General features: G+C 37.8%; 1 protein-coding gene across 1 annotated transcript in view; it reads right to left on the bottom strand.

Moving 5' to 3' along the window:
• Positions 1-11,969, bottom strand: part of LOC103391662 (glycogen phosphorylase, muscle form) — a 21,392-nt gene that overhangs the window by 2,718 nt on the left and 6,705 nt on the right. The window contains exons 4-18 of the mRNA XM_025062224.1: positions 9,539-9,745; positions 8,686-8,797; positions 8,517-8,599; positions 7,614-7,757; positions 6,730-6,822; positions 5,952-6,098; positions 3,872-4,035; positions 3,572-3,686; positions 2,993-3,094; positions 2,396-2,543; positions 2,253-2,311; positions 2,003-2,144; positions 1,357-1,564; positions 576-710; positions 424-490 (exon numbers count right to left, since the gene is read on the bottom strand). Coding sequence (XP_024917992.1) covers positions 424-490; positions 576-710; positions 1,357-1,564; positions 2,003-2,144; positions 2,253-2,311; positions 2,396-2,543; positions 2,993-3,094; positions 3,572-3,686; positions 3,872-4,035; positions 5,952-6,098; positions 6,730-6,822; positions 7,614-7,757; positions 8,517-8,599; positions 8,686-8,797; positions 9,539-9,745 — 1,926 coding nt within the window. The remainder of the gene's footprint in view (positions 1-423; positions 491-575; positions 711-1,356; positions 1,565-2,002; positions 2,145-2,252; positions 2,312-2,395; positions 2,544-2,992; positions 3,095-3,571; positions 3,687-3,871; positions 4,036-5,951; positions 6,099-6,729; positions 6,823-7,613; positions 7,758-8,516; positions 8,600-8,685; positions 8,798-9,538; positions 9,746-11,969) is intronic.

Raw genomic sequence — 11,969 nt, 5'->3', positions numbered from 1 at the left:
CTATCCAGCTTTGCCCCCCGTAAGCGGAGCCAACTCACCACCAGGTGGTGATCAGTTGAAAGCTCAGCCCCTCTCTTCACCCTAGTGTCCAATACATACGGCCGGATGTCAGATGACACGACTACAAAGTCGATCATTGACCTCCGGCCTAGGGTGTCCTGGTGCCAGGTGCACTGATGGACACCTTTATGCTTGAACATGGTGTTTGTTTTGGACAAACTGTGACTAGCACAGAAGTCCAATAACAAAACAACAAAACAAAAATATCCTATTATCTTATTTCAAGCAATGCAAGTTTTCTTGATTGCATTAACTGCTGTTTGAATAAGTTATATAATTATACATCTAATCTAGTCTAATCAGAGGATTTTTTTTCTTTTTGACCACCTAACAACCACAGTCCGCGTCCATTTTTCTACTGACCTTGTACAGTGCACTGACGTTCTCCTGACATCTGATGTAGTCTTCATAGTCGGCAAATACCTTGAATCTGCAACACAGTGGTCACACGTAAGAAAGGATCGAGGTGGTCTAATCAAACTCTACAAATGTGTGTTGGTGTATGTGAGCGTCACCTGTCATGATTCATCAGCATATTGACCAGGTCTTTAAAGAGGTCAGGCTGGCCAGGGCTGAAGAAACCTCCTGAAATCTGGTCCATTGCCTGTTTCAGCTCTGGGAGGCTGTTGTAGTATGACTTGGCATCATAGCTGAGGGCAAAAAAAAAAGAGTTTTAATGTACTTTGGCTCAGTTTGTGACTTCTATATTAAAATGTATAATTTCACATGTTTGTTATTTTCGCACTGACAGCCACTAGAGGGAACGCCAGGCCTGTGTACCAGTATCTGCCACTCCTGTACCACTGAAAATGTACATGTTCGTTATTTTTACACTGACACCAGCTAGAGGGCACTACAGAGCCGACTGGTGCGACTTATATGGCAAATAGGTTATCCCCTTATTATTTTACACTGAAAGTAATTAACACTTGAGTCCGTCGGCTCTGACAGCATTTTACAGCATGTTCGAAAATATGACAACTAGTGAACATTTGGATAATTGTTTCCGGCACGTTATAATAATTGAGACACCATCATTTTGCACTACGTTTGTTCTTGCACGAAGCAAGACTGAACATAGGTTCAGCTCAGCTTTGCTAATCTAAAATAGTGAAAACAAAGGCTGAAGACAGATTGTTACCAACCCTTTTAGGTCCCAGATTATGATGTACCCAACATGTTAGCTAAGCGAGTGATATAATATAGGTATTAAAAATTGTTTTTGTATTTCTTCCAACTCTTAAGAGACCAATCATGAAGATGCTGCTGTGAGGGACCACAGACACTGACACTCACCCTTTCTTATCCATGGCTTCAACATCGTTCACCCTCATGCCGAAGATAAAGAGGTTCTCCTCCCCGGCCTCCTCAGCCATCTCCACATTGGCCCCATCCATGGTTCCAATAGTGAGGGCACCGTTCAGCATGAACTTCATGTTTCCAGTCCCTGAGGCCTCAGTTCCAGCTGTAGAGATCTGCTCTGACAGGTCAGCAGCAGGGATGACTGCACAGACACAAACAACTTGTTTGTTTGCTTCATCACACTGATGCCTCACATTTGTTTTTTTTTTTTACTACAGTATGATATTAAAAATAATAGTTAATAATCCTGCAACGTATGTTTGTAATAACCATGTACTTTCTCATAGAGTCGGTGGTTTTAGTCATTACTTTGAATGTTGACAGTGGCTCGTAGAACATGTTGAGACGTGCTTTAAAAACTACAGTGAAGCCGTTGGCGTCAACAGTGTTAATCAGCCTACAGTCCCTTACGATCTATGTGAAAATTGTTAAACGATAACATCAACTGTGTTGTAGAGCAATGATAAGTGGTTGGACAAGTCATTCTGCTCATGTATCAAAATGTGTTGAAAATTTCAACATTAGGAATATATATATATATATATATAAATTGTGTGAAAATATATATATATAAATATACCTTTCTCTGCCAGAGTGACACGATAGTTTTCCAGGAAGATGACCTTCAGGCGGTCTCCCACCACTGTGTCATTGTTGACGATGTCACCGATTGATGTGATCAACTTGATGATCATCTTGGCCGTGTGGTAACCTGGAGCAGCCTTAGAACACAAGGAAGGAATTCAGATTAAAAAGTCAAATCAAAAGAAATGTTCTTACACACTACTGTATTGTGGACAAAGGTGCTAACTTCCTGGAATGCTGCTCACCTTTCCTCCAATCATAATGGTCCTGGGGGTCCATTGCTTGTTTGGCTCCTTCTTGATGCCTTTTGGGGGAAAAATAAAAAAAAAAGTTGATCTCAACTTTGAATTCACGTCAGATTTGTGAGAAGGCGATCAGAGGTACTCACGGTTGTACAGCGTGATGATGTGGAGGCAGTTGAGCAGCTGTCGTTTATACTCGTGAATCCTCTTCACCTGGACGTCGAACATGGAGTTGGGGTTGATCTGCACCTTGTACTGCTCCTCCAGGTGGGCGGCAAATTTCATTTTGTTCTCCTGAGAGCGAAAGAAAAGCAGATCGAGCGATTAAAGAAGGAATGATTCATGAACTCTGCAATCCTACCTGTACATTGTTGCCTTAAATAATAAATAATGCAACTAGGTTAAAGAAATATATATACTGTGTGTGTGTATATATATATACTATATATATATACATATATGCCATATATATACTGTATATATGTATACTGTATATATATTAAAGATTAATTATTTCACAATGACAAATAAAAACTTAATATATTCAGCTGATACAGAAAACGTATCTTTTTATATACATGTATATGCATACATATATGTAATATATATTTCAAATGTTTTTATATTCACAAATATATATATTAATACATATGTGGTCTATCTCAAACATATTTTAAATGTTTTTTAAATAACAATTTTAAAGTGAATAACCACAAAAAAAAAACCAAAGTGCAGTCTCTCACCTGCTTGATTTTGGCGACGTCGCGAATGAAGGCGTCGTCGTCCACAAAGTCCAAAAGCTTCTTCAGCTGATCCAGATCACGTATGTAATCCTCACCAATTCTCTGAAAATGTAAACGCAAGTCAGGTGTTTGCACAGTAGAGTTTTACCAACAAAAAAAAAACATTACTTAACATTCTTTTGGAGAAACCTGTCTGTGTGCAAAGCTTCAGAGGATTTTAAATACTGCCAGGCATTGTTTGCCTTAATTTAAATCATTTTAATTTCAAATAAACTTGAGATTCAGTCTAGTCACTAATTATATATTTTTTTTATAAGACCTCATTGGCTCACCAAATTTCTGCAGAGAACAGCATCGCCCCCTAGTGGCTCACTTATTATTCTCTTAGTCTCATAATTATTTGGGTTTTTTAGCTGATTCCACAAGATGGCGCACTCAGAGACACTATTCCATCCATCAATGCCATTTCAATGAACCCTTCTGTAATAATGACTTGATGTTGTTTCTAAATGCATTTTTAAAAGCACAATTACAGATTTTTTTTTTTTTTTTGTCTAACGAGGATTTAAATACACTGACCTCAGCGATGACCTCAGCCAGGCCTGGATTGCACATGACGAGCCAGCGTCTGGGTGTGATGCCGTTGGTCTTGTTCTGAAACTTCTGAGGGTCGAGGTCATAAAAATCTTTAAACCTATTGGAGGGAAACAGTCAGAAATTACCCATAGAAGGATCCAGATGTTTTTTCCCCCCAGTAAAATTTAAAATCTTAGTTTCACAATACAGTCCTGGTACTAGCTGGCGAATACTTCTGAATACTAACAACACACCTAGGGTGTGTGAAGCACAGGCTGAGAAAATACATGTAATTCATCTTACACTGTGTTTTTGATGATCTCCGAGTGAATGCGAGCCACTCCGTTGACGGCGTGAGCTCCCACAATGCACAGGTGAGCCATGTTGATCTTCTTGACGTCACCTTCTTCGATCAAGGACATACGCCGAAGGCGGTCAAAGTCACCGGGGTAGAGCTTACCAATACGCTGAGGAGGGAGTGAAGAAAGACATGTTTTAACTTACAAACTTAAATAAATGATGTTTACAGAGAAAGATAAGCCATACATTTAATTTCCATTCAGATGATTTCTTATGTTAAATTACTTAAAATGTCAGGTTAGAGCTGCACAATTAATCCAATTTTAATCATAATCACGGTTTTAGCCGCATATGAAATCAAGTACTTTTTCGACCAATAGACAACCAACCACCAGGGGGCGAGCAAAAACTGCCTAATTAGAAAGCTAGCTCGCCCTACAGCTCGCAGCACTCGCCAGCATCAAATTGTTCAGTCACTAATGAGACGTAACATCGGAGGCAGAAGGTGACAGTACCGTAGCATTGGAGGTGAGGAGAAGCTAGTACTGGCATGGGCAAACTAACGGATGCGGCCCGTTCAGCTTTTTAATCCGCCAAACTTTTCGAAATGATATAATTTATTTGTATTATCGTTATACTTCTGCCTTGTCCCTGCAACACCCACATTCCCTCAATAAATGGTTTAGAAAATGATAAAAGCATATTAGCATTTTATCCTTTATCCATGACTTTTACACATCATTTTTCTTAGTTCACACCAATGCTCCATCTATCTGCTCCTGACTCGGCCCCCCTCTGTCAAAGTTTAGGATAAGTGTGGCCTGAGAGTCAAAAAGTTTGCCCAAGCCTGAGCAAGTAACTGTAAGGGATCAACGATTGTCTGGACATTTTTGGATTTAGATCAAAATGATCTAAATGACCAAACATACATTCAAACAACAGAGTGGCAACACAACTAACTTATTCAACCACCTTAAAAAACACCACAAACTCGATGAATACAGGAAGGCTAAAGCTAACGCTAATAGTGATCCATGAAATTTCTGTGTCCAGCGCCAACCGTGACAGCAATCCTGCACTGAGTGACACCCTGAAATAACTTAGACCAGTGGTATGTGAGCGCTCTCTAGTGGTACGTGAGGAAAAGGTCTACGCTGCTATTTTCTAATGTTGGTCATCATGATAGTACTCAGAGAGCTCAATGTTTTCTCAGGTGGTACAGAGTAGAAACAGTTGGAGAACCACTCACTTACACAATAGCGTCCAATAAATACCGTGAGCAACAAGGGCTTTAGAAGCATGGTGAAAACAAATATGCAAATATGCAAAAATCTTCCCTGACCTTAATACTACGCAGACATAGGTGTTGTTGTGCCTATTTTGCAAATAGTAAAATGCATATTTATTTTTCATTAACCTTTCGCTTCAATTATTTATTATTTAAATTATATATATATATATAAATATATATATATATATGATTTTTTAAATTTCATTTTGAACCGAAAGCTTAATCTGTTTGCATAAAAACATATTAAAATAATAATATGAAAAAAAATATTTTTACCAAACATAATGAAAAATTGTGATTTCAATATTGTTAAAAAAGATCATGATTATCATTCTGACCAAAATCATTAAACGCTACGTCAGGTAATCGTTAAGAATAAAAGGCACTGTGGGGTGCAGGTTATATTTCATGATATGTCAATAAAATACTGTACTTCTATAATCTTCGCACACTAAAAAGAAGAAAAATATAGAATTAGAAAGTAAAAGATTATGAGTACAGAGAGAATTAAACCAGGCGGGAATCTTACAACTCTAACGTCCCATAATCCTTTGATTCACATATATAATTGCACCTGCATATAATTTGCTTAAAAAGATTGACGAGGGAATATTTTTAAAAATATAATAAGGATAATTTCTCATGACAATTATTATTATTATCAATGCCCTTTTAGTTGTTGTAGATCCAGACCTTCTGCTGACTTCACTCCCTCTTTGTGCAAGGGATCAACAACATTAGAGAGGTGCAAAATGGTTTTTAAACAGGAAGGAAAAAAAAAGGCATGTGAACCTCCAAGTGCCTCCTGTTGATCTCGTAGATGATCTCTAGGTGGCGAGGCAGGAGATTCTGGAAGAGGTCAACAGGCCAGCGCTCCAGAGCTTCAGGCAGGACGGTGTGGTTGGTGTAGGCACAGGTACGAGTGACAATGTCCCAGGCCTGAGGACACACAAGTGTGTTAGAGACAGCGTACAGGCCTGAGACACAATTGAGACAAAAAGTACAATAAGTATTGCATACTTCATTTGAAAGGTGCATCCAGCTAGGAAAATGACAAAGTATTCAATACTCGTTATGCTAACTATGCTAATTGTCTCCTGTAATACATCATGTGACGTACTTCAGCGTATCACACTTCCTGGTTCTTTTTTTCTCTCCAAGCAGGTTGAATACAAGTGCAAGTAGTGCTTCAGTACTACTGTGAAATAGTAGTATTAGTATGTTGAGGTATTAAGGCAGATTTCAGCATCTCATCTTACTGATTCCTTCATAGAGAGGACACCTGAACGCAAATGTTTTTTATTTTGTCATTTCTAATATACACTCAGAAGTGATGAAAAAATAGCAGTAAAAAGTTTTTTTTTTTAACTCAGTAGACTGAAGAATGATAACAAGCCTCCAGTCACTAGGTGGCAGCAACTCATACAGTGGTTTGTACAGATACAAATATACATGTTAGCAGGTTCTCAATAGTATTTCAGTAAGCAGGGGTGTGGGTCAGAGTATGTCATAGTTTTTGTACTACATGAGAACTGAGAATGACAGATGAGAAGTTGCTCTCTGATCCTACCTTCTCCCAGGTGAGGTTCTCCATGTCCACAAGGATCCTTACCAGTTCCGGAATAGCTAGAGCCGGGTGAGTGTCATTCAGCTGGATGGCTACCTGGAAACCGACAAAGTGAAAGGTCAGTAAGTTGTACTATTTCTGACCACTACACCACACATCAGGCCTCCGGGCCGTAGTGTGTCCATGCCTGTCCTAGGCTATGATGTTACTGCTGTGTTAACATAGGTGAGTCAAACAGGTACTTATGTACAGTATGCAAGTTCCAGTCTTACAGCAGAAATCGAGTTGCATGGCACAGTGGGATTGGAACTCTGATGAAAGCCCCTGATGTTTAGCCCAAATTTGTTGAACTAATTTTCCATTTAAAAAACAAAATGAACCAACCCAAAACGCACCTGTTAACAGAATGCCTGTGTAGTCAATATCAGATTGAAATTATATTAAAATGGTGTTATAATCATAATATAGTGAAAGCTCAATAATAATTATTATAATAAAAAAATAATAAATAATAATAAAAAAAATAAAATAATAATTTGCTCAAAAAAAAAAAAGGCGAAACATGAGGCCAACTAACAACGAGCAGATGTCAGGCCTAGTGAAAACATCTCTAGCTGTCACACGAGGTGCGTTCAGGTACCATCGGAAACTTGATATTCCGAAGATTACAGGCCTTATGGTTATTAAATAATTTTTAAATACATTTATAGTTTTTTTCCCCAACTTCCCTCCAACTGTCTGAGTCTTCCTCAGGATCCCCCTGGCTGCCCCTCACAGGACCGCAGCCCCCACTTTTAAAAACCAGGAATTATTGTATTGTTATTATATATTATAACTTTAAATAAAAAAGATATACAGTTTGTTCTGATAAATGATGTACATCTTACTTTGTCTGGCAGTGTAGAGAGGTCCAGGCGCACAAACTCCGTAGAGCCGAACTTGGAGGCTTTGAATCGACGGATGATGTCCTGAAGGGTGGCGGCGACGACAAAGTACTCCTGTTTGAGACGCAGCTCCTTCCCCTCAAAGAACTGAGGAGCCGAGAAAAAACAGACTCATGACGCATGCACCGAGAGTAATAAAAATGGAGCAAAAACATTCTTACATAAAGTTAGTTTTATTTTAATTAAATTAACATAAAAGAACTAGAACTAAAACAATGTGTCCAATGGGTTTGCATGAACCGTAATTTCCTGAGTATAAGCGACTACGTTTTTTCCACACACTTTGAATCTTGCGGCTTAAACAATGATGCGGCTAATTTATGGATTTTTACGGGCTAACGAAGTTCATACCGCTAGCGATCAATGACTTTTCTGGTAGGCTACTGTGTGTTATACTAGTAGCGTATGGCTGTCTGTGATTGGCTGTGAGTGTATATGTGTGTGGGGCGAGAGAGAGAGAGAACAGTAGTGAAAGTTGACAGCAGTTTGTCATGTTAAAGTGTGAGTTGGATATACAGGAGCTGTTTATGTTCTGTTGTGGTCGGAGTGGCTGATAATAAAGACCCCAACTTCACTGTTTCTGTTTACCTCTGCTGTGGACAAGCACAAAGTGAAGGGAGTTAGCCCCAGGAGCTAATGTTAGCTTCAGACCTGGAGCAGATCACTAAGTCTCCCCTATGTATTCCAACTACGGTCGGGGCGCTAAAGCCAACGCTCTAAAGAAAGAGCTAACGTGTAACTGAAATTACGGTATATGTTATTGACTACAATATTATTACAAGTAATAAAAATCCTCAAAATTAAATCAGTAGGTTAGAGAAACCGATGTGTCGTAGAGTATCTCACGTTGTCATTGGGGTAGAGAACCCTGGAGATGTTCTCAGCCAGATTTCGATCAAGCACGGCCTGGATGTAACCACCGACATTAACTGCGGGATAGGAGTTATTCACAGGCTTTTTATTTATTTGTTTATTTAGCATCGAACATAGAAACGGACGATCCAAAAATACTCACAGTCTTTAAGGTTAAAGTCACAGGGAGCTTTGGCCGACCACAGTCTCATAGTGTTGACAATGTTGTTTCTGTAGCCAGGGACTGGAGTGTCGTAGGGAAGGGCCAGGACAACCTGAGCAATACGAACACAAGAAATACATGAAATACAATCACCTCAGTGGTAAGTACATGCAGCACAATTAAATTTAGGTACGAGCTTAAGTGAATCATTACTTTATAAGCGGTGGTTTCCGAAGTAGGCAGGGCAGGGCCCAACTAGGTTTGCAAATTAACTGGAATTTCAATTTTTTTTTTCATGCCACAGAATGTACTTTTTTTGTGTTGTAATGTTGATCTTTCAATGAATGTATTTGTAGGGACTTCAATGGAATTTTTGAGCAATAACGCAGTTTGCAACAGGGTTACTCAAATAAAAATCTTAAAGGGCTAATGACACTTTTTATTATAATCATAATTAAATGTTATTTTTATTAAAATTAAAATATAAATATGTGCCAAAATAAAAACAAATAATTCAATTTCCAATCTGACATTGATTCAAATGAATACAAGAATAAAAAAAAACAAAAAAAACCAAAATGGACCAGATGGGGACCATGAACCTCTATTTGAGTGCCACTGGTAAAAAAAAATAGAACTGGTATTCTATTTAAAATAAATAATTAAATTCATCGAAAAATCAATGACTAGATTTCTTAAAATTATTTACATTAAATTGCCGAATTTTTTTTTTTTTTAATTTTATTTTACAGACGTTTTAATTTATCCTGATCCTGGTGTTAGAATTCAATATTAAAAAACACAGACCACCGTAGACCGACCCAGCAGATCCGTGTCCTCCACCACTACCTACCTGTGTGTCCACCCACTTCACTCCTTCAGCTGTGTGTTCCACCCGACCGTAGAAGTGCACAGGACGCATGTACTCGGGGCGAGCCTTTTCCCAGGGGTTACCGTAACGCAGCCAGTCATCCGCTACCTCCACCTGTGGGAAGTTACTCAATGTCACGTCGATATGAATTATCCTGATTAACAAGTTGTTACACAAGATGTTACACAACTTTTCTCAAGATGCGCAGAGGCATGCTAGCCAACTTTGCGCAACAGTAACAGATTGGCTCAAGACTATCAGCATTGCTCAACGTTTCCTAGCTAACTTTGGCTGACTTTGGACAGTGTCTTTTAGTAACACGTGTATTTTAAATAACAGCTTTAGTTAAGAGCTAATTTGTATATACATTTACTTAGCAACGATGCTATGCGCATATGCTAACGAACTCGTGTAAATGAGCGTATGCTAATGCGCGTGCACTAATGGGCATTTTTAGTTTCTGTAATGTTTCCGTTTTACAATACCTTTCAGTAAAGCTCATGAACAAACTTGTGTGTTTATTAGGGGACTTTCATTATTATTTAGCTTTTTAGCTTTGTGTAAGTTACGCACCACAAGGACAGAACAACTACAAATAAGTTAAATGTTACTTTTTTCATACATTCTTTTTACCCTAGTACATGCCGTCCAGATTGATTTATTACTTACATACAATAGTATAATAAAGAATTAGGCACAAAAGATTTCGTTGTTTCAATGTAACCAAAATGTTGACTTAGCTGGAATGCTAAGGGTGCGAAAAGCTAATGACAGCTGCTAGCATTCATTGGTTCATATTCTTGACATAGTGACCTGGCATTGTGTTACGCAAGTGTGTTACACTGTGTGTCAGTGTGTGTGGCTCCAGACAATAGATTTATTTTGGCTGTAGCGACATGGAAAAGAAGCTTCTGCTGCCAAAACGCCTCTGCAGTCTGAACACTTTCAAGTGTTGTCTGTAAATTTTGTCAACCAAAAATTCATCAACAACCCTTCTACCACCATAAAAGGAAAAGTTCAAAAGTGAGATTCGGCCACACTTACATCTAGCAGTGAAACCTCTCCTAAATAGTGTTTCCCAACCTCAGCCACGGCACACCACCAAACACAAACCGCACTAAAAAAAATATATGTAATGAAATATAATAATTTAGTAATAATCTTCTAGTTTAAATGACCTAATAATTGACTCAAATCTCAGCCTGTTTGGTTGAAGACAATGCTGATTTATTGGCAGGAATTGAAGAAAGACACTCGCAAAGATCTTCTTCAACAGCTCTTATTATATTATCTTTTTTTTTTAATTTTTCATAGCCATCTGCTGCCACCTAGCAGAAGAGTATTTAATTGTTCTGTCGTACATGCTTTGATGAGCAAAGAAAAAGTATATACAATAAATAGTTTTCAGCCCAATTAAGTCAAACAGGATGATTTTCCAAGCGCACTAGTGTGCCACAGTACAGTGGTTGGGAATCACTGCCTTAAGATATTTAAACTGTTTAAACGCAATTAACATGAAAAATGTTCCTCCAACAAGTCTAGAGGTTTGTCTTATTAGAATATAACACTATGTTGTTACCATATTACTATATTACATTCACATATGACTTACAAGTCATACCATTTATATACAACTACAGTGGGACTTCAAGATAAGAGCTACCCAAAATACAAGTTTTTGAAGTTACTAGTAAGCAACTTTTCCAAGATTTTCTTCGTAATACGAGGAAACATCGAGCTACGAGTGCTCAACCGAGCTCCGTTTTTCCACTCGACACTGTCACGCTGTCTCGCTCACTGTCCCCCACTGGGTTATTTTACTTATTTTTATAACAATAATATAAAAATGTTTTCTTAATTATTATTAATTTATATTATCAATATATTAGTTGATATCTATGTTCTTGATGTTTAGATGGGGAGATTTTAATTAAATTAATTAATAGTATTTTTCGGGGGGCTGGAACAAATTAATTGATTTGTAGTTATTTTTAATAACTAAAAATGCGAGCGGATTGGCGTACGAGTGCCCCACTGTGGTGGGGCTTCAAGAATAATATTATTATTATTGATAATAATAATAATATTAATTAATTAGTGACCTGTTTGTTGATTAAACTTTGATTTTGATTAGCTTTTGTGTAGTGGTGTCAATAAAAGGTTAGTTTTATTTTGTTTATGTACCTAAAACAGTGATTTTTAAACTCCTGGCCCATGGGCTACTTCAGGCCCGCAAACTCCTCACATTTGGCCTGTGACTGAATCTCAAGAATACTTTTTCCCTTAAATGTATATTCAATAATTTTTTAACTACTAAAATGCTTTGGTTTGTTATTTAAGAATGACAAAAACACAGTTATATTACATAAAACTTATTATTATCCTAAAATATCTCTTTTGGGGTATTTTTTTT

The sequence above is a fragment of the Cynoglossus semilaevis genome, chromosome 1 (assembly GCF_000523025.1).
Source record: "Cynoglossus semilaevis isolate Cse_v1.0 chromosome 1, Cse_v1.0, whole genome shotgun sequence".
NCBI classification, from domain to species: Eukaryota; Metazoa; Chordata; class Actinopteri; order Pleuronectiformes; family Cynoglossidae; genus Cynoglossus; species Cynoglossus semilaevis.
The sequence above is the reverse complement of the archived record's forward strand: the minus strand, read 5'-3'. Positions and strand labels throughout refer to the sequence as shown.